This window comes from Aedes albopictus, chromosome 1, assembly GCF_035046485.1.
Source record: "Aedes albopictus strain Foshan chromosome 1, AalbF5, whole genome shotgun sequence".
Classification (NCBI taxonomy): domain Eukaryota; kingdom Metazoa; phylum Arthropoda; class Insecta; order Diptera; family Culicidae; genus Aedes; species Aedes albopictus.
Genome location: NC_085136.1, coordinates 55,409,354 through 55,433,342, shown reverse-complemented (window position 1 = coordinate 55,433,342; position 23,989 = coordinate 55,409,354). Strand labels below are relative to the sequence as shown.

At 42.7% G+C, this 23,989-nt stretch overlaps 1 protein-coding gene across 2 annotated transcripts in view; it reads right to left on the bottom strand.

The window, feature by feature from the left end:
* The window catches only part of LOC109427498 (carbonic anhydrase-related protein 10), a 213,329-nt gene that overhangs the window by 151,851 nt on the left and 37,489 nt on the right, over window positions 1–23,989 (bottom strand). For both annotated transcript variants that reach the window (XM_029855841.2, XM_029855840.2), the window contains exon 3: window positions 479–526. In XM_029855841.2, the coding sequence (XP_029711701.1) occupies window positions 479–526 (48 nt within the window). The remainder of the gene's footprint in view (window positions 1–478; window positions 527–23,989) is intronic.

Sequence of the window (23,989 nt, the reverse complement as noted above, 5' to 3'; positions counted from 1 at the left end):
ACAAAGAGGGGATCCATCAGCCTGGCAAATCACGTTCGTGTCATTCCATCGCGGACGCGCACCAACTGTGTTTATCGTTATCGCTTTTTCTCCACCATTCAAGTCGCTGGCTGGCACCTAATAATAATCAGTTAGCATGCTTTTCCCGCTTTCCCAGGCACCCCTTTTACCAGACTTCCCAAAAGCACCAACACCCACGACGGTACCGATGACGGCAGTAGTGTCGTGACAAACGGTAATAAAATATACTGCATAATGGCAAGTTCTGCTGGAGGCACTGATGCCCCTGACTGCCGGGTAGAAGCTTTTATTTTATATGTCCATAAAGGACGAATTGAGTCGGAATTTAGAACGACGATCACGACGATGACGACAACTGGTAACATCTGCTGCTGATGTGGTCCTCCGATTGTTTGGATGTTTTCATTTCTTATATTTTACACACCAAAGAATGGTCCGTGAATGGTTGGTGACCTACCTGAGATTCCATCGTACGTCCACCATTCTTCCCAGCTGGCTTTGATTTCTGTAAGGGATGGAGAAAAGTGGAAAGTATTAGTTTTAATAGCTGAAATTACAGATATATCCATTCTACTAGCTGCTAAATAAATTATACATAGTAACATTTGTGGGTTCGACTCTAATAGGGTCCTAAAACCAAGGTTTTTTTATAAAGTGGAACTTTTAAAATTTTGAGTTTATTTTTTATTTCTCCTTTATTCTATGTACACCTTCAATATTTGTAAACTCTTTCAAGCAAGTCGACGTTATTCGCCGGTTTAGCCTAGATGATTTATGTTACCTATTTCTTTAAATTTGCATCGAATACTTTTTTAAGTAATATGGAACGAGCTCACCAATACGTACAAAGTACTCATTTAATTTTTTTTTCTACATTGTACATTCATTCATAATTATTTGAAAAGGGTTAAAGCGAGTCAAGTTTTCCTATACATCAATCCCAACAGACAGACAGACAGACAAAACATCATTCGGTATGCATGGAGCGGATCAACGGGGCTGTTATTGTATTATTTCACTCCCTTCCATAGATATGTAGGAAGCGTACTTCTCGGATGGGGTTGATGAAACCCATACGAGTTGGATTGCATGAATAAAATATTTTAATTCAATCAAAGCGCGAGAGAGTGAGAGGGCGCGCTGCTTTCTCGGGTATTTCACAAGTTTCCTATACTGTTTCATGAACCGTTTAATTGCTACAAAGGTGCATTTCTTCTTTCTGGCATTACGTCTCAACTGGGACAGATACTTCTTCTGAGCTAGTATTCTATGAGCACACAATTACTAATCTAGAAAAGCAGGTTAACAGACGTAACGCTTAGAAAACTATTGTTCATACAATCTGAATTTGGCAAACCTTGACTACAAAATTGATCGTTAAATTCAGCGTTTGAGGAGGATTTTAAGTATGTTATATTGGTTCAGTGATAAAGCTTTTTGTTTAATAACCATTAACAGATTTTCATTCGTAAAGAAGCGTAAAATGGCCATAAATTTAAGTTATAATGCACTGAAGTTTTTACGCGTTTTTTTTACGTGGTTCTTTACGTATTTTTTTACGTGATCTGCATGAAAAAAACGCGTTATTTAAAAAAAGTTAAGTCACGGTAGATGTGATAATGTTTCTGGGGTTTCAGAGCGATTCATGATGCCTCTAGGGCTTTTATGGTCTTTTCAGGGGCGTTTCAAGAGGTTGCAGGGGGTTTCAGGGCAGAGGCGTTTTAGGGGGTGTATGGGAGTTCAAGGATGTTTCAGGGCCGCTACACCGGGTTCGTGGATTTCAGAGACGTAACAGAGGCGTTACATAGACGTTTCCAAGAGTTTCGGAGGGTTACTGAGGATTCCAGTGGGTAACGCACCTGAAAAGACCCTCCCAATACCCGAAAACACCCCTGAAGGTTTCTGTCATGAAAACAAATTTCAGCCTTTAGCCCATTCAACATTTTGTTTTTCGAACATTTGTAATTAATAGTTATTTATGTAACGAGTTGCAAAAAGTTGATTTTTTCAGCACCAGTCGTACATTTATCCAACGAGGCTTGCCGAGTTGGATAAATACGAAGAGTGCTGAAAAAATCGAGTTTTGCAACGAGTTCCATACACAATTTTATGCAATGTTTTTTTCATAATGCAACTCAAATGAGTTGCATTATGAACATTATACAACTTTTTTTCATTATACAACTCATTTCAGTTGCATAATGAACCAGTTCGGAAAAAATGGACATTATGCATAAATTGCATAAAGTTTATTTTTTGATTAAATGCACTGAAACCTCTATTTATGCCATAGGCTGGGGGAACATAAATTAAAAATAAAAATGATAATAGGGAATTAAGCCTGTGCTATAATGAGGAAACTTAGACCACGAGAACAGGTTTTGCTCGTGGGCATTTGAGATGGGACCAAGTGAATTTCCAGGAAGTTCCCAGATAGCCCAATAAGGAGGGCTCAAGCAGCTTATGGGTCGTTTCAGGGGATTGTCTCAGGCGATTTCAGGAGCCTTTTAAGGGTATTCGTTAACATTTCAATGGGATTACGGGGGTTCCATGGACGTTTCAGGGTGCTTTCAAAGGCGATTCAGGGGGGAGGGTGGATCTCAAAGGCGTTCCAGGGGTGTTTCAAAGCATTTCAGAAAATTTCAGGAGTTTCAGGAATGTTTTAAGGTCATTCCAAGAGGACTAAGCGGCGTTTAATAGAATTTCAGAGGTGTTCCAAGTGGTTTTCTGGAGCGATCCAGGGAGTTTCTTGAGATTTTTGAAGGCGTTTCAAGGGATTTCTGGGATATTTGAAATTTATTACGGGCTTTTCACTGGTATCTGCAGATTTCCAGGGCGTTTCGATGTATTTCAGGTACGCTTCAAGGGGTTTTCAGGGTCATTTAATAGAGTTTACTGGAACCTTTAAAGGGTGGTTCAAGGGGTGGTTCCATGGGGAATTTGATATGGATAACGGAGATTTCAAAGGCGTTTTAATAGGATTCTGATGGTTTCAGGAGCGTTTCAAGGCATTTCAGAAACGTTTCGAGGGAGTTTAAGGATTTTTATGCAAGGGTCTCAAGTGTTCAAGGGCTTTCAGCCGTATTTCAAATGAATTATGGGGATTCCAGAATCGTTTCAATAGTACGAAGCGCCTCTGAGACCCCCTGGAACCCCCTGAAAGCATTTAGGCCCCTGAGACAATCTAAAATGCCACTGGGACCCTTGGAACACTCATGAGACCTTCAGGTACTTCTTGACATACCCTTGAAACACTTGAAACACCCCTGATGCTCTCTAAAACGCACCTCAGGCCACATGGGGCAATCTCAAAATACTTCTGAGACCTCCAGGTACCCCCATGCAGCCCCTGGAACGCCCCTGAGACCCACTTAAAGCATCCTCAAGTTTCTCTGAAACTCTTATTGGAGCCGCTGAAACGCCATAGATTCGACCATAGTACTGTTTGAAACCCCCTGAGGTGCCACTGAGATCCCCTTAAATGCCCTTGACACCTCCCGGTACCCTCTCAAACACACTGGGACCCTTTTGAAACGCCGAGATCTCAATTAAAACATTCCTGAAACCGCCAGGTACCACATTGAAACCTACTGGGGCCCCACAAAATGCCTTTGAGACCCCCTAGAACGCCCTGAGACCCCATGGAACGGCCCTGAAACCTCCTGAAGCGTTCTAAAGACCCTTTGGAACTCCTTTGAGATGCTTGAGTTCTTCTGAACCCTTTAGAGCTGGAGGGGCCATCTCAGGACCGGATTAAGGATTGTGAGCGCCTATGGCCCGAGCGGATGTGGAGGCCCCTCGGACAGATAACCAAAAATGTTTTTCCTTATTTTCGAACAGTACTTGAGTAATATGAAAAATAAAGCTAATGTTAGCAACCAAAAAAGGTTTTTGTGGGGGCCTTTAAAATTTGAGGGCCCGGGGCCTTGCCCCCCTCCCCTTGGATCCGGCCCTGTATGATCTCAACATAAACACGGCTGTATAAATTCATACATTCAATAAAACAGAATACTGTCTTCGGCAAAGTTGTTGAAAATTAAGTTTTCTATTAAGGAAAAATTGAAATATTTGTATTTAAAACTTCATTGATAACTTAGAACATCTTGAACCTCATAAAATTTTGGAGGAATGAAATAATTGACATACCAGTTGTTCTAAAAGCTGAATTTGGATACACTATAGGAATATTCCAGGTCAGCTTAAATATCTTGGAGTACAGAACTTCAGATCTACACTCGTAACAGCAGTCACATCTGATATACTGAATAACGTTGCATAATCAATCGTGGTTACTGGACCAACCTGAAGTCTACTTTATATTATTATGAACCTTTGGGACATTAAGGGTCCTGAAGTTTAGCTTTTGACAGTAGCAGTAATTATTCTCACAATGAATTGTAACATTACATATCCAACTGTAATATGCGATCCCCCTGGCCCTTCAAGAGTCATTCCAAGATAGTTTTGAAAAATTCCAGATCAACCAAACTAGGGTAATTTTCCAATTGTTGCACGGCTAAAAACTCGCCTATTGTTGCACACTCCATGTTATTCTTATAAGGTGTGCAACAATTGGCAATTTTTTAGCCGTGCAACAATTGGAAAATTACCCTACTTGTGATAATAGCGTTTGCCAGTACATGAGGTAGTGCTACATTCGACTGTTATTACTGGATATGATAGATTACAAATCGTAGCTTTGTATAATGAAAGAAGTCATCGTTACATGCGTAGACTTCAGGAGCTGAACTCAACAACAGTTTGGATGACCTAGGATATACCAACTGCTCTGATAAAGTCTGTTGAACGTAAATATTGTGCATCATATTCTACTCTTTCTCTGCTATTGAGCATCAAAACAGCGGAAATACGTAGAAAAAAACTTATAATAGAGCTTGGAAAAAGTCCGGCTTCAAAGGGTTAAACGTCCCTGAGACTCCCTGAAACGCCTTTGAGACACCCTCAAAAGTCTTTAAGATCTACTGGAATTCTCTAGAGTCGTACTGAGACTTTCTGAGACCTTGAGACCCCCTGATACCACCTGAGACCCACTGAAACTGTCTGGGACCTTTTTAAAACACTGCCTGAGACTCCCTGAAGTGCCTTAGAGATCCGCTGGAACCGCCCTGGAACACTACTGAGGACTCCAGATACTCCGCTAAAGGCCCCTGGAACTCCCCGTGAAGCGTTCATGAAAACTCCAGGTACTCATTCCATGAGACCCCTGAAGTGCCCCTGACACCCCCTGGAACACCCATCTCAAACGCCCTGATACCCCATGAAACGCCCACAAAGCGCTTCCGTGGCCCCATAGAGCCTCCTCGGACCCTCTTAGACATCTCCCAAGTAACGCGCTTGTCACAGAAGAGTTAAAGGCGGCGCAGATTTTGTTGCGTAGAAGTCACGGTGCCCCACTTCTAACAAATAACACTAGTTTACAGCATTTTTGAACTCGGTAAGCTGATGATCATTTTTGGTGTAGAATCATGCCCTGAGTTCGAAAACGCGAAAGAAAAAAATTACAGTAGAGAGGAAATTTTTTCGACTTTCCATACAAGGTTGATGATTCGAAATCGATTTTTGTTCTATTTTTAAGCAAAGTCGCTCACTTCAAACATCTCATTCTCCGTAATCAATGCTCCGATTGAGCTGAAATTTTTACTGTAACTCGCCTACATATGAAACGTCAAATAAACGTCGAGAAAGAATTTTTAAGTTGGTTTTTTCTTATTGAAAAAAATACATTTCTTCAAAAAAATTTGGGAATTTTGCAAAAATTTAAGAAGATTGTCCCTAAAACTCGCCAATATCTTGAATTTCATCAATCTGACGCAAAACCTGTATTCAGATGATCGAATGGTATTGTATTCAGCTTTTAATTTATGGAAAAAGATTTAAAATTGGTTGAACAAAACGCAATATATTTGAATTTTAGTAAATTACTTATTTTGAAAAGTTGCAAAACATGATATTGAGCTTTAACTCAAAAACTGTTCTACTTAAAATTTTTTGAAGGTCGGATTCGAAACCAGCACTAAATTGTGCTTCAAAAATTTTGGTCATTGCCAGAAGTTCACGACTTTCGTTTTATTTTGTAAACTTGTGTAATTATTTAAACCCCCTAAATGACCCTGGGACCTCCCGGTATCTCCTTGAAACGACCCTGAGAACCAGGAGATCTTGAAACCACGTTGAAACCATCGAAAACGCTACTGAAACACCTCTGAGACCCCCTGCAGCGCTCTTTAGTCCCTCAGTTCCTCAAACCCTCCTGAGACCCTCTGATGTTACAATAGTCAAGATGCTCAACCCTGAAACGAAAGATGTGCATGTTGGCAGCATTTTTGAAGAGCATTTGGAGCCTTTGAGCCTTTGTTCTAGGTCAGGACAATTACGAGGAATGACTATATATCTGTGAACTTGTAGAAATCGATGGGTGTTGGGGCCGATTTTACTAACGAGGGTGATTCTTTCTGGATTTCAAAGTAGGCACGGCTCCCACTGATGATGTGACCTATTATCAGTCGTCAGCTTGCATCCAAGATAGACAAATTTCTTTGCGGCCTCGAAAGTGTCCTCGTCTATCGAAGCCCTATTGGTCAGACTTGTCCAGCTTTGATGAGTTCCACCTACCGGCATGTAATTTATTCTCGATGCATTTACCAAAGTGCGACTTTTGCAGTTTATTTTTAATGAGGCTTGAGCAGTGTATGGTGGAGAAATAGAAGTGAGAAGCGTGAAACAGTTGAGAATGAGGAGTGAATAGTTAAGAGTAAGAAGTAGGAGTGTGAGGTGATTACTGGGTATTGAGCAGTGAAGAGTGAGTAATGATAAGTGAGCAGAGTGAAGAGTTGGTAATGAGTAATGAGAGGTGATTAGTGAAGAATGAGCAGTAAAAAATGATAAGTGAGAAGTAACCAGTGCAGGGTGAGATGAATGAAGTAAGCAGCATGGAATAAGTAGTGAGCAGTATGAAACAGTGGGTAGTCTGGAATTTCCGAATGTTTTTGATGATTTGTTTAAAGAAAACTGAAAATTGTCTGAAGCAAAATTCGGAGAAGTTTTTGAATGTGCATCGAAGGGATTTTCTAATGCAATCTCCGGAAATATTTATGAAAGAATCCCTTGAAAAATAAGTTTATGAAGATTTTTCTGTACGTTACAGATTTTTAAGCATCTTTACAGATTGCGTTTTGCATGAAATACAGACTTTTGAGTTAGAGCAGTTATTTTATTATCGTATGGGATATAGATTTTTGAAACAAGTGATAACATTTTTCAAAAAATCATCTGACATCTCTGGTGGAAAGTTATCAAGTCTGCTTCATCGACGGCCACTCAACAACGGACTAGATCGTCACCCTAGGAAAACATCTTTTGAAATGCCAAGCTTCCAAATCATCACCTATTCTTCGACGACCTTATTTCATTTATTTAGTTAACATCGAGGGCCCATATAGCCGCGGCGGTAAACGCACGGGTATTCAGCATGACCATGCTGAGGGTGACGGGTTCGATTCCCGGTCGGTCCAGGATCTTTTCGTAAAGGAAATTTCCTTGACTTCCTTGGGCATAGAGTATCTTCGTGCCTGCCACACGATATACACATGCAAAATGGTCATTGGCAGAGGAAGCTCTCAGTTAATAACTGTCGAAGTGCTCATAGAACACTAAGCTGAGAAGCAGGCCTTGTCCCAGTGAGGACGTTACGCCAAGAAGAGAGAGAGAGAGTTAACATCAAATTCAATCAACAATTTGCCTCCATAATACTCGATTTGCAGCTGCAGCTCTCCAACGTCGGGCACGTCCAACACTCGCCAGATCACGCTCCACCTGGTCCGCCCATCGTGCTCTCTGCGCTCCACGCCTTCTTGTACCAACCGGATGGTTAGCAAACACCAACTTTGCAGGGTTGTTGTCCAGCATTCTTGCAACATGCCCTGCCTATCGTATCCTTCCAAATTTGGCCACTTTCTGGATGCTGGGTTCGCCGTAAAGTGCGGCGAGCTCGTGGTTCATCCTTCTCCGCCACACACCGTTCTCCTGCACGTCGCCAAAGATCGTCCTTAGCACCCGTCGCTCGGAAACTCCGAGTGCTTGCAGGTCCTCCTCGAGCATCGTCTCGTGTCCGTAGAGAACCACCGGTCTTATTAGCGTCTTGTACATGGTACATTTGGTGCGGGGGTGAATCTTTTTTGACCCCAGTATCTTCTGGAGCCCATAGTAGGCACGACTTCCACTGATGATGCGCCTTCCTATTTCATGGCTCACGTTACCTATTGTCAGCCGTTAGCAAGGAACCGAGGTAGACGAGTTCTTCTACCACCTCGAAAGTATTCCCGTCTATCGTAACATTGCTGCCAAGGCTTGTCCTGTCTCGCTCAGTCCCACCTACCAGCATGTACTTTGTCTTAGCCGCATTCACCACCAGTCCGACCTTTGCTGCTTCGCGTTTCAGGTGGGTGTACAGTTCTGCCACCGTTCCAAATGTTCTAGCAAAAATATCCATGTCATCCGCAAAACAGACAAATTGGCCGAATTTCGTGAAGATCGTACCCCGGCTGCTGAGCCCGGCTCATCGCATAACACCTTCCAGGGCGATGTTGAATAGTAGGCAGGAAAGTCCATCACCTTGTCGTAGTCCCCGTCGAGATTCGAATGAACTGGATAGTTCCCCCGAAATCCTTACGCTGTTCTGCACACCGTCCATCGCTGCTCTTATCAGTCTGATAAGCTTCCCGGGAAAGCTGTTCTCGTCCATAATTTTCCATAGCTCTGTGCGGTCGATACTGTCGTATGCCGCTTTGAAGTCGATGAACAGGTGGTGCGTTGGGACTTGGTATTCACGGCATTTCTGGAGGATGTGCCGTACGGTGAAGATCTGGGCCGTTGTCGACCGGCCGTCGATGAAACCGGCTTGGTAGTTTCCCACGAACTCATTTACTTTAGGTGAAAGGCGACGGAAGATGATCTGGGATAGCACTTTGTAGGCGGCATTCAAAATGGTGATCGCTCGAAAGTTCTCACACATCAACTTGTCACCTTTCTTGTGGATGGGACAGATTATCCCTTCCTTCCATTCCTCCGGTAGCTGTTCGGTTTCCCAGATCTTGACTACTAACTGGTGCAGACAGGTGGCCAACTTTTCCGGGCCCATCTTGATGAGTTCTGCTGCGATACCGTCCTTACCAGCCGCTTTGTTGTTTTTGATCTGGTGGATGGCATCCCTCAGCGTGGGAGTTGGTTCGTTCCCGTCCTCTGCTGCACCAACATAGTCATTTCCTCCGCTGCCTTGGTCCTCCGTGCCAACATTCTCTTCGCCATTCAGGTACTCGTCAAAGAGCTGCTTCCACCTTTCGATCACCTCACATTTGTCCGCCAAGAGGCTCCCGTCCTTATCCCTGCAGATTTCGGCTTGCGGCACGTAGCTTTTGCGGGATGCGTTGAGCTTCTGGTAGAACTTACGTGTTTCTTGTGAACGGCACAGCAGTTCCATTTCTTCGCACTCCGCTTCTTCCAGGTGGCGCTTTTTCTCCTGGAAGAGACGGGTCTGCTGCTTCCGCTTCTGTCTGTATCGCTCCACATTCTGTCGGGTTCCATGCTGCAGCATTACCGCGCGCGCTGCATCCTTCTCCTCCAGAACCGCTCTGCACTCCTCGTCGAACCAATCGTTTCGCCGACTCCGTTCTACGTACCCGATAGTGCTCTCGGCTGCGTTGTTGATGGCTGCTTTGACTGTACTCCAGCAGTCCTCTAGAGGGGCCACATCGAGCACACCCTCGTCCGGCAACGCTGCCTCGAGATTCTGCGCGTATGCGGTGGCGACATCCGGTTGCTTCAGTCGCTCTAGATCGTAACGGGGCGGCCGCCGGTAATGTACGTTGTTAATAACGGAGAGTTTTAGGCGCAGTTTGACCATCACCAGGTAGTGATCAGAGTCGATATTAGCGCCATGATAGGTCCTGACGTCGATAATGTCGGAGAAGTGCCGTCCATCGATCAGAACGTGGTCGATTTGCGATTCCGTTTGTTGTGGTGATCTCCAGGTGTCACGATACGGGAGGCTGTGCTGGAAGAAGGTGCTACGAATGGCCATGTTCTTGGAGGCGGCGAAATCGATGAGGCGTAGGCCATTTTCGTTCGTCAGCTGGTGAGCGCCGAACTTTCCAATCGTCGGTCTGAATTCCTCCTCCTGGCCTACCTGAGCGTTTAGATCCCCTATGATGATCTTGACGTGGTTTGGGCAGCGGTCGTACTCGCGTTCGAGCTGCGCGTAAAATGCGTCTTTGTCATCATCAGTGCTTCCGGAGTGAGGGCTGTGCACGTTTATTATGCTAATGTTGAAGAATCGGCCCTTGATCCTCAATCTGCACATTCTTCCGTCGATCGGCCACCAACCGATCACGCGCCTCTGCATGTCGCCCATCACTATAAAAGCTGTTCCCAGCTCACGTGTGTTGTCTTCGACGACCTATAGGCGGTATCAATATCAACATAAATAACACATTAGAAGGGGTACGATTTTCACGGAATACGGTCGACTTGTCTGCTTAGTTGATGATACATATGTGCAATGGACATTGAATCAGTTCTGTTAGACTAACGCTCAAAAGCTCGTTTGTTGTACACAGCACCAGCGCGGTGCTAGTGGTGGTAGTCGACAGCGTGAGTTCCAGAAGGCTAAATGAATTAATGAACGAATTATCATAACATGGATTTCCTATTCTGCCAATCGTAGACATTTGTTTCAATCAAGCATCAACTCTAAAGCTGCGTACGCTTTGTTCTAACGGTTAGCAGATTTTCTTATCGTTTTGTAGCAAAACGATATCTATGATGCATTGTTTTATTCTATTTTCCTCCCCGAGAGCAGCAAAGTAAGAAATCACAAAAGAATTCCCGATAAGACGGAAGCTCAAGTGGCTCCCATGACTACGTCGACGAGCCATGGCATATCCTGTGTTCGCTTACTGACTATACTGCCAGGGCCAGCAGCCAGCAGCAGTGCTAGTGTTCTTCCACACACAGATAGATTCTTTCGCTGTCCCGGATCGCTCCACTTTTCCACCGTCGCCGCCACTTGGCTGGCTCTACGTAATAAAATAATCATGGCGCCAGACTTTTTGACGCTGAAATATTTTTCCACATAAATTTTTAGCTTCGACTCGACCGCCACCGCCGCTTCACATTGCAACATTCTGTGTGCTCTTCTGCTGCTGCTACAGTAGAAGAGTGTTATTGTTTGGCACGAACTTCGCTGGCCAGAAGCACCCCCTTCCTATCTTCGTTGGCGGCGATCATCCACGGCACGGCGGGTAATCTATATAAAAATTGCTGACGCAAACCATCCCCTCTACTGCTCGCCGATTCTGAAGGAATCTGAAGGAAAGAGTGGGGGGAACCGGAGACCACTTGGCGCCAGCTCGCTGCTTTTCCTCCGGTTAGACAAGAGAATCGCAACAGAAACTATCTGTTTCGGCGCCCGGATGTCGGTCGGGGATGCTGCTGGAAGAATATTCTTTCTTCCGATTTTGCTTCGCTGTGATGTTCGATGATTTAGTAGTCTTGCCAGTCAGTGGGGTGGGGAGTTTCAACGAGCTGAACTCTCATCCTCGCTTTATAGATATGGCAACAGCAGCAGCTTTATTTCCGTTTGGCACTCTGTCAACTTGCTCGGAGTTGGGTCGGATTGGGATGGGTCGCGCAGCTTTCGGACAAGATTGATGGGGTTCGTGGGACCGACGACCGTAGAGTGCACTAAATAAATAGTCACCTGTCAGAGAGGATGCGCAATTAAATAAAGTGATTTCTGTTAGTTGCTTTTTTGAAGGGACTATGCAATAGACACCGGGTCTGTAGGTCACTGGAGCGAGTGATGCGAGTTCAGACGGTTGGATATTCATGGCAGAATGTGCAGGTTGCGGATCAAGGGCCGATTCTTCAACTTCAGCATAATAAACGTGCACAGCACACACTCCAAGTACTGATAATGACAAGGAAACATTTAATGCGCAGCTCGAACGCGAGTACGATCGCTGCCCAAGCCACGACGTCAAGAACATCATAGGAAATTTTAGCGCTCATGTAGGCCAGGAGGAGGAATTCAGACCGACGATTGGTAAGTACAGCGCCCACCAGCAGACCTATGACTCATTGATTTCATTGAAATATGACCATATGTAGCACCTTTTTCCAACACAGCCTTCCTTACCGTTACACCTGGAGATCATCACAGCAGACGGAATCTCAAATAGACCACGCTCTGATTGACGGACGGCACTTCTCTGACATTATCGACGTCAGGACCTATCGTGGCGCCAACATCGACTCCGACCACTATCTGGTGATGGTCAAACTGCGCCCAAAACTCTCCGTCATCAACAATGTACGGAACCGGCGACCGCCGCGGTACAACCTAGATCGACTGAAACAACCGGATGTCGCCTCAGCATACGCACAGAATCTCGAGGCCGCGTTGCCAGACGAGGGCGAGCTCGATGAGGCCCCTCTAGAGGACTGCTGGAGTACAGTGAAAGCAGCCATCAATGACGCAGCCGAGAGCACTATCGGGTACGTGGAACGGAATCGACAACTTCTTCACTCATATTTCTCTGGGATCTGGCTATCAGTAACAACAAGTTGCGTTGATTTTTATAGAATCTTCGCCGACGTTTCGATCCCTTATAGGATCTTTTTCAATGCTCGATACTAAATCAACAACGGTAATCGAGCCTTGAAAAAGATACTATAAGGGATCGAAACGTCGGCGAAGATTCTATAAAAAACAGCGCAACTTGTTGTGACTGATAGCCAGATCCCCAGAGAAATATCCAAACATCCCAGTCGAAAATTACCAACAATCTTCACTCATAGTCTTATTCAACGCTTTACAGGTTTTCGAAAAAGCCGTTTCTTGGTAGTTGCATTGGTTTGGTTCACTTTTAAATTTGATAAGTTCCAGCGGGACACTCGGAACAGGTTCTAGAAAATGCAGCACCCAAGTAACCACGGTGCTGAAGCCTTATTGCATGCAGATATAAGGTGTATTTAGAGCAATCATTACTTTACGTGAACACTCAAGGTTGATTTAAAGTGGAAATGGCAATTATGCGACTGAATTAAGATTTCCCCAATCTAACTTTAATTTGATTCTGTAATTGCCTATTTCCACTTTAAACCAACCTTAAGTTTGCATGTAAAGTAATGATTGCTCTAAATACACCCTATATATCTGCAAGCAATAAGGCTTCAGCACCGTGGTTACTTGGGCAATTAGATGTATCACAGCAGTTTGATGCCCCGGTTCCAGGACAGTCCTTCCGGCGGGGCACCCGAAACCGGTAACACTGCCGGTAAGTGGTCTGTGCCAATTTTCTTACTAACCATTCATCAGGTTATCGAAAAAGCCGTGACCTCATGTCTCGCATGTATGTGTTTGTTCCAAATTAACATGTTACCACCTGCGGCGGGATACCCGAAACCAGTTCCGAGACAGCACTAATGGTCTCAAATATGGTCTAAGACTAGCTTTTTTTTCCGAACCGTTTACCAGGTTTTCTAAAAAGCCGCGAATTGATGAGTTGTATTCACGGGTTTGGTTCATTTTTTACATTGAACCAATTCAGGTGGAAAACCCGGAATCGATTCTGGAACACTACCGGTAGTAATATGATCTGAGGCCACTTTTTTGCAAACCGTTCCGATTTTATGTGCCACTTTCGGCCGGATGCCCAAAACCAGTACCGGAACACTACCTGTAGTCTTAGATGTGGTTTGAGACTTACCGTTCTTCAGAGTATTGAAAAAGCCGCTATTTGATGTGTTACATGCATGGGTTTGGTCCTCTTCTACATTTGACCACTTCCAGCGGGACACCCGGAATCGATGTCAGAACTATACCGTTTCTCACAGAAATGGTCTTGGTCACCGATCATCAGGTCACTTAAAGAGCCACGATTTGATATGCCGCATACATGAGTTTGGTTCGCTTTTATATTTGGCCACTTCCGGCGGGGCACACGAAACCAGTTCCGGGACATAACCGGTTTTCCCAAACATGGTCTGAGGCTATTTTCCTGCTTACAGTTCATTAGGTTATTGAAAAAGCAGCTATTTGATGTACCGCATGCATGGGTTTGATTCACTTTTACATTTGGCTACTTCCACCGGGACACACGGAATCGGTTCCGGAACACTACCGGTTCGGATTTGATCTGAGGCTATATATGGTTTGAGACTATTTTCCGGCTTATCGTGCATCAGGTAATCCAAAATGCTGCGGTTTGACATGTCGCATGCATGGGGTTTTAGCATTATTGTATGTGACCCCTTCCTGGGGTACCGATCCGGAACACCTAAATGGCCATAACTCCGGAACGGCTGGACCGATCCAAACCATTTTCAATAGGAAACAATGGCACCAAAATCTGCGTCGAATGAAACGTCGGTCAGTAAAATCGGTTGAAGTTTACTGCCAAAAATTGATGTGAGTTAGTTCGTACACACACACATACACACACACATACATACACACATACATACACACTAGGGTGGCCCACACTTATATGAAAAACAAAAATTTCGAAAAAATGCCAAGTCTTACCTCCTAAATCAGTTGCTTTGTACTTCCAGAAGCTACGTTCAAAATTTGAGCAAAATCAATTAAGCCTAAGGGGGCGCTCAAAACGCTTGAAGTTTGTATGGGAAAACTTGTCCAAATGTATGTAGAAATTTTAAGTTTTCGAATTTTGCCGCTAGGTGGCGCTGTAAGCGTTCAGTAATCAAACCCTTTGGTATTATTGTAGATGACTATATGCCAAACAACTTTGTCGAAGACCGCAAAGTGATCCGACGGCTGTGAAAAAAGATATACCCTAGGCAAAGTGAGGCAAAGTATTGAGATTTCATTATTGATATTATTCCTTTACATGTATTGGAAAAACAACAATAAAGTTTATCCGCTGTCGCCGAAGTTCAAGTGAAGTTCACTTTTGGTACGGTTAATATTTATCCGAACTTTGAGTAGTATTTTCAAAACAAGTTCGGAACGGATGATTTTAAGTTGCTGGAATATGTCCAAATGAACTATATTTGAGTTTTAAAGGCACTCAAAAGTTCAACATGAGTTCGGTTAATATTTGATTGAACTCTGTTTCAAAGTTCAAATTCTTTCTGAACCTTCTTTCGACTTGAATGTCGTTTTGAAGAGAAGTGAAAAGCTTGTACATGTACTTCCAAGTTCAAATACAATACAAGAGTAACTTTTTGGAGAATTAAGTTCAACGAAACCGGAATTGAACCAAACTTGAACTTCTGAGTTCGTTCTTCAAGTGGAATCCGAACTTTTGGTTGCTTGGGTACTTAGATCAATCAGACGAGAATCAGGTTCTGTTTCAGCTGGAATGTAATGCTTGTTACAGGCTAAGACTAAGATCCAGCAGGAGTGCACAGTAACAAGTGCAACAATTGTCCAAAGAGAAATAGAGGCCGCTGCTATGAAAGCACCCAAAAATTCTTGAGCAATGCAATAGAAATCAGCAAGAGATTCAATTTCTTCCATCGTAAAGGTATGAAAAGCTGCAAACAGCCAAAAAACGGCTCGCAAGAAGCACGCTATCATAGCAAACCAACCAACCAGCAAAGAGCTACTTCCGGCCGGAGGAGTAGCAATCAGGCCCCCGAAGAGAATGGAACTATTAATCTATCAAGATAGAAGATGAAGTATGTAGCTCTGCTCTGAGCATCGTATCAGTAAGTGTATAGCACCGGTCGAGCAGTGAATAATAAATGGGTATCATTTCGAAATTTCATGCTGCTCATATTTCAAACGCGAACGAGCTGCACTCCAACGGCGAACAAAAGTTCCTAGGAATCGCTTAAGTGAGTTACCGGAGAAATTTCTTCAGGGTTTTATTGAAGCGACGATGGCGATGGGTGAGGCTGCGCTAGCGAAAGTGCATCTTTATTTTCACTGTTTGTGCTTTAAGACAAGCCTACATCGGTGAAGTACTCCTCGCAAATCGATAGATATCGTTAGCACAGAAAAAAATGCTATTTGTAGTACTTCTCTCCCACCTGAGCATCGATGATACGAAAGCCTAAAGCCAGTAATCACGATGAATGACAACAGCACGAGACAGGGTCGGAATGCTTGGAAACTAAGAGGTGAACGCACTACACGTCCGACAACACTACTGACTGTGTCCGTCTATGTGTCTGTTTGGTCGTTTGGACGATTGTCGTCTATCACTATCGATGAACAGCCTGCGGGAATTCGTCTACTCGACAGCAGGAACATCACATTGACCAGTAGACAACACCGGGAGGTGAGGTCGTTCCAACGTTGAGGTGGTTGGGGGAGAAAAGCTTGCTCCTAAATTCATTAAGCTCCTCGTGGCAACTCCGGCACGATGTCCGTAGGCGATGGGATTTGTTTTGGAATCCACCGACCGTTGCGTTCCTACTGGCAATCCAACCGTACCACGGACGCGGATGGTCGGCACAGCGGAGGCTTGCGTTGTTGAATGTGACTGGTTCAATCGAACGAACGAACAACGATTTGCATCATGTAGTAGTGCAGTGCGCCACACGTACCTGGTCTGGTGGCATTTCGACGTGTGTATTCGGAGAGATGAGAAGCAATTATCGGAACAGAAATCCCTGAAAAATCCCTTTAGCCTGGCGGCAGCGGCGGCAGACGATCACGTGCGAATAAATCGAAAATCTGCGAATTCGACAACGACGTGCAATCGTGTTTGGTTTGATGAAAAAAAAAATATTTATTTGCTCAACATCACATTTAAGATATGACATAATCAACCATAGTACGTCACAACAAATAGTCGGTTTGTGGCTGCCGCTACTCCATCCTTGGTCACGCCGAACGCTCGCCAAGTCACACTCCACCTGGTCCGCCGATCGTGCTCTCTGCACTTCTCCACGCCTTCTTGAGCTAACCGAATCAGTAGTGCACACCAACTTTGCAGGGCTGTTGTCCAGCATTCTTGCAATATACCCTGCCCACCGGCTTTGGCCACTTTGGATGCTTCTGGATGTCCGCCGTAAAGCGCAGCGAGCTCGTGGTTCAACCTTCTCTGCTAGACACCATTCTTATGCACACCGTCAAATATCGTCCTTAGCACATGTCGCTAAAAATTCCGAGTATTGCAAGTCCTCCTCGAGCATGGTCCATGTCTCGTGTCCGTAGAGGACCACCGGTTTTATTAGCGTTTTGTACATAGTGCATTTGGTGCTGGGTGGACCGCAGCTTCTTCTGGAGCCCGTAGTAGGCCCGACTTCCGCAGATAATGCACCTTCGAATTTCACGACTCACATTATCGTTAGCCGTCAGTAAGGATCCGAGGTAGATGGATTCCTCCACCACCTCGAAGGTATCACCGTTTATCGCCACATTAGGGGAACATAGTCCAAAATGCCAAGATAGAGTAAAATGGCCCAACTCATAAAATCATTCCTTTCGACACGAATGCCACTCTAGTGGTAAAGTGTCTTTAATAAACTAATAATAATAATAATAATAATAATAATAATAATAATAATAAAATCATTCCTGATTGGGACTTGATCATCACTATAGGTGAATGGTGTCAAGTTATGTTTGCATCAAACATTCTTCTAGACTAGAAGCTAGGCCGCCAAATCCACGAAAATTCTTTTGATTTTCCAATGAAAATTGACAACTTCCGGTTTTTCGTGCTTGCAATTAAGGTTTTCTGGTGGTTTTATTACCAGCCAAGTGTTTCCAACGAGTTTGAGGTACACATGGAGGCACATGGTTGTTGATGTCTACGCTATCCATGTTAGGGGTCAGTCAAATATGACGTCCATCGTTTTGCGGGGAGGGGTGGGGGGCGGTGCCACTCCATTTATTGAGTATATGAAAAAAGCTGGACAGAGGGGGGAAAGGAAGTCGGAAATGTCCGAAAACTGATGGATGTAATTTTTGATTGTTTTCATGAAGTGGCATCTTACCAGATGACAGGTGGGCTTTTTGCACCACTTCCGTTTACGAACCAATTTATAAAATCGTTTAATTCGAAAATTATGCAATGGTTTAGTTAATATTTTTGCTGAATCTCTCTCTCTCTCTCTTCTTGGCGTAACGTCCTCACTGGGACAAAGCCTGCTTCTCAGCTTAGTGTTCTATGAGCACTTCCACAGTTATTAACTGAGAGCTTCCTCTGCCAATGACCATTTTGCAAGTGTATATCGTGTGGCAGGCACGAAGATACTCTATGCCCAAGGAAGTCAAGGAATTTTCCTTTTACGAAAAGTTCCTGGACCGACCGGGAATCGAACCCGTCACCCTCAGCATGGTCATGCTGAATACCCGTGCGTTTACCGCCTCGGCTATATGGGCCCTCATCATGCTGAAGTATCAAGCAAATATTGTCTAGTTGCTGTTAACATTTTCAAAAGCCTAACAAATAAGCGTTATTACAATTGAAACCGATGTAAGTTTGAAAAATGGCATCTTACCCCACTTTGTCCTACTACCCAGACGGATCCGGTCGTGTTCGGTTCCGCCTACCAGCATGTACTTTGTTTTTGAGACATTCACTACCAGTCCGACATTTGCTGCTTCGCGTTTCAGGCGGGTGTGTACAGCTCTGCCACCGTTCCAAACGTTCTGGCGATAATGTCCATGTCGTCCGTAAAGCACACAAATTGACCGGATTTTGTGAAAATCGTTCCCCGACTGTTGAGCCCGGTTCGTCCCATGACACCTTCTAGAGCGATGTTGAAGAGTAGGCATGAGAGTCAGTCACCTTGTCGCAGTCCCCGGCGAGATTCGAATGAACTGGATAGTACACCCGAAACCCTTACGCAGTGTTGCACACCGTTCATCGTTGCTTTAATCAGTCTAGTCAGCTTACCAGGAAAGCCGTTTTCGTCCATGGTTCTCCATAGCTCTGCGCGGTCGATACTGTCGTATGCCGCTTTGAAGTCGATGAACAGGTGATGCGTTGGGACCTGGTATTTGCGGCATTTCTGGAGGATTTGCCGTAAGGTGAAGATCTGGGCCGGTTGTCGACCGGCCGTCGATGAAGCCGGCTTGTAAACTTTCCACGAACTCATTCTGATCTTCTTATTTTAAGCTTATTACAAGTAAGCAATAACAGAATAATAAAATACGCTGTTGTTTGAAGCTTGCTTTTTGAGATTTGTGCGTCTGAAGTTCTGATGCACTGTTGAAGTGGGATTTCAAGACGTTTGTCCTTAAAAACGCCCTCTACGGATTTTCTAGGTATTAGTGCAGAAATTTCAGAAATCGCTTCAGGAATTTTCGTTCAGGCATTCCTTTCAAAAATTTCATCTCGAAGTTTCCGAAAGTTTTTAAGGGATTTTGTTAAACAATCCTCCAGGGATTCTTAATAATTGAACAAATTCTGCACAGATCTCTAAAGACATCTCAGGAGATTTTTCTGATGGAACTTCAAAAGCAATTTTGAAAAAAAAAAAAATACCTTGTACAAATTTCAACAAGAATCGCCGGTAGAGTTTCTCATAGAATTCTTGGAGAAGCCCTCCAAAGAATTTGCGAAGCAATCTCTGTAGGATTTGTGAGGAAAAACTTTGGAAGAAATGTCTTGCTGAAATTCTTGAAAAAATCCTTAAGATGATGAAGAAATTTCTGGAGATAAAAAAAAATTCTCAAAAATCTTTTAGAAAGAATCCTAGCAGGAATTTATGAAAGACACCATGAAGAAATTTTTAAAGAAATCTTTGGTGTCACCTGACTGTCATGCCGAGGACCTGGGATCGCATCCCACTCCCGATAAACTCACAAAAATGTGAGCACTTCCTTCGGAAGGGACGTAATGCGTGTGTCCCGAGATGAACTAGTCTAGGGCTAAAAATCTCGTCAATACAGATAGAAAAAAAAAAAACTTCGGTAGAGTTCTTCAAATCTTTGGAAGTTATTTAGACTGAATCTCCGGAAGTACATTAGAAAACAACCCTCGGCAATCTTTAAAGCAATCCCAGATATAATTTCTTAAGAACATCCTCGAGAAATAATTGAAAAAACTTCTCGGAAAACTCTTGGTCGAATTTCTGAAAGAAAATTATTGAGAGATTTATAAAAAAAAATCCTGGAGAAATTCTTTATAGTAAACATTTTTGAAGAATTTTCTGAAAGTATTCCTGTAGAAATCATTAAATGAATTTCTTAAAGAAATCCTATAGGAATACCTAAAAAACGCATAGAATCAAAACGTCTACAAAAAAAAAAACTCTTGAAATATTTCTATAGGAACTTCCCAGGTAACCACTAAGCATTTAAATAAGCTGTACAGCAGACCGCATTAAGCATTTGAACTGCTGGCTGTCCTACACAAGCAGTTCGAATGCATAGCTGCCTTGAGTCAGCATAAGCTGTGCTGCTCAGAAGCTTTTGGCTGTTTATTCGCATTCCAACTGCTTGAGGTGTTTTCACTCGGGAGCAATCAGAATGCTCTCCAACTGCTCTTAAAATGCTAGCATTTCGTCAACTTTCGCCCTCAATTGATCATAAATTGGTGCTAGTTTATTATACTCAAGCGGCCATGCAATATCCGGAACCATTCCGGGGATATTCCGGATTGTGCTGGGGTCAGAGGATTGCCAAAATGACTAAAAAGTGATTATTTCGTGTGTTATTGTGTTTGAACCATCGATTTTTAGCGAATTATTTACTGCGAATAGTGAAACACATCTGCGATAACCAGTTTTGAAAAAAAAAAAGACTCTAATTTCCATTTTGAAAAAGCTGGCAAGTGTTTAGAATTTCTCAAAAAGTATTCTACAAGCTGGAACTTTTTTCACTTTGGACATATTGTATTCAAATTAAATGGTAATCAAATACCAATATATTAGTCATAAATGTTCAAAAATTGATTTGATTTGATTCACTTGGTCCCGATATACAGGGTGTTAAATTCGTGAGTGCAAACTTTTTAGAGGGTGATAGAGGACCATAAATGGTGAAAAAATTGTCCTACGCATATGGTAAAATCTCAACCGTTACGTAGTTATTGAACTTCCCATGTTTTTGACTCTCATTGCCTTAACTGGCTAAAACTTGAAAATGGTCAAACATATCACAATTTTTTGACCCTTATTCGAAAGATTATTGAATTTTCTCACATATGGCATCTTTGAATCGGTTGGTTTAGTTAAATAATTAAGTTTTCTAGAGCAAAATAGCTCAAAATAGTGTGTTTTAATTTGTTTTTGTCAATTATTTTTGAAACATGCGTAATAAATTAAAATTCTTTCTTTGGCAAAGTTGTGGCCCCTGTTCCACTCTACAATTCGTTCTTTGACATCAAACGTCTACCTCTTATCGTTTTCTTGCAATTTTGATTTAAACATCGCATTTCAGGTCATAAATTTGCAACTGTCAAGGTAAGCACTTTTTTTGCGCACTGTGCCGCACATTTAGATCGAAATGGCAAGAAAACGATAAGAGCTAGAAGTATGGTGTCGAAGAACGAATTGTAAAGTGGAACAGGGGCCACAACTTTGCCAAAGAAAGAATTTTAATTTATTACGCATGTTTCAAAAATAATTGACAAAAACAAATTAAAACACACTATTTTGAGCTATTTTTCTCTAGAAAACTTAATTATTTAACTAAACCAACCGATTCAAAGATGCCATATGTGAGAAAATTCTATAATCTTTCGGATAAGGGTCAAAAAATTGCGATATGTTTGACCATTTTCAAGTTATAGCCAGTTAAGGCAATGAGATTCAGAAACATGGGAATTTCAATAACTACGTAACGGTTGAGATTTTACCATATGCGTAGAACAATTTTTTTCACCATTTATGGTCCTCTATCACCCTTTAAAAAGTTTGCACTCACGAACCTAACACCCTGTATAAGAGTTAATAGAACGATAGCCAAAAAGATGTATTCTGCTTGAAGTGCTCCATTTCCGTGTAGAGTAGAGCTAACCAATCAAGGCCAAATTTGTAGAAATTACAGATTAACAAGATGAGAAACTAGCAGCCAAAATTTGAAATTTTTTGATATTTTGTTTTTGCAGAGTTACGGCTTGTTGAATGCTATTGAAATTGTTGAAATCTGTTTTGGAAACGAAAATTAAGATTTTCTTGTTTGGCAGTTACGTTTTTCTAGTGGTTCTAAAATACAGTAGAGGGTAGGTGAAATGCGTTGACAGTCAACTCACTCCCCTGGTGTCCACCAATGGACGCTGTGGATGACGATGTTCATGGGTAGCATTTAGTATAGAGCTGGCACCCGTTTGTTTTGTTGCATTGTTTCATGTCGCTGTTTTATGGTTTTATGACTCAGCGGCATGGTTCTATGACTCAGCGTCATAATGTTACATTAATATTAACAAGAAATGGTTTGTCGTAACGTCTTTGCCAACCATGGCTTTTTATGAAAATTTTAAAACATATTTATGGTATTCGTCGTTTTCGTCATGATGTTATGTCCTGTAGTCATGTTATCATAAAGCGATATATTTTATGATTTCATGACTTTTTTGTCAAGTTTTGGGTTCCTGATTTTTACCTGTATTGTGAGGGTTTGTCCATTAATTACGTAAGGGTTAATGGGAGGAAAGGATATTGAAAAAATCTTACCACCCTACTAACTAAACTACCATCGCAAAACAAAGCAAACACGCCAATGATAACCATCACCACACTGCTCACTCACTCGCTCACCAGGGTTCCTGGTCGGTCGCCTCATCGTCATCGGTGGTCTCTAAATTAATTTCCTTGTTAGCCCTCTGTCGCACCACAATTCAATTGTGTTCTGCATGGCAGTAAACCGCATCGCAAACGAGCCGAACGCCCACCCGCCAAACTTGTTAAAATAACATTAAACCAAAACGAATAACCACGACGTGGCACGGGTGCAAAGCACACGCATCCTGCACCATGGTCTAAATGACAGTGATGCCATCCTCGTAGAGTGAGTAGCAAAATTTGATGCGATTTATTATATTTGATGTTAGTTTTTCATTCAAGAATGCTCTCGTCCACGATAAGCAAAAGTTAAGCACGTAATTATTTAATTTTACATTTTTTTGCAAACATTTGGCATTCCTGTCTACTGGACCATCACCACCAGTGTCCAGTTGGTTTGTGTTCCACGCATGTTTGCAAAATGTGTAAATCTCATCGTAACCACACAATAATTGTATCCATTTCACTCAGTCGACTCCATCGAGTCACCCCCTCTCGCCCTGATGGACGACGAATGCTACCCTAATTTCCGTACAAAATAAAAGCCATTAAATTATACACTCCTCATTACAGACACATGCCGAGCACATTTTCCATAATTGCGATTCACTGCACTGACTGCGTGGACACCCCATTCACTGAATATCCAATCAAAACTAGGCCATCTATGAAAATATGATGTTCCGAATCAAATGTGGTGACCAGAACTCAATCGAAACGTTCTTTGCAAATTTTACGATTTATCAATTAATTTAGCTAATTCATTCAAGGCTGGAAGTTGTATTGTACACGTGATGACAAGAATCATCATCACACGGAAACAAATCCGATCCTGTTTTTATGATTCACAAATCATAAAACATAAAGGTTTGGCATTTTATGAAATCATGATCACGAATCATAATTCCATAAACTGAGCAACTAATATCATGATTCGTTGCAACCATTTTTCTGAGCTCGAACTCATGATCATTATCCGAGCAACCAATATCATGATTCGTTACAACCATTTTTATGAGCTTGAACTCATGAAAATTATCAAGCGTTACGCGCACTCCGCACTCCTTATAAAACGTTGTCATTCAGTGTGTGGCATCGCTGGTGAATGGTGAAAAAATGTAATTATTTTATTCCCACAGTTTTCAGTGATTATTGTATTATTAGTTTTTGTGTTCTTAGCGATCTAATGTGTTCCTAGTGAAAACATTCTGCCAAAGAAACTGGTAAGTAAAAAATGTGC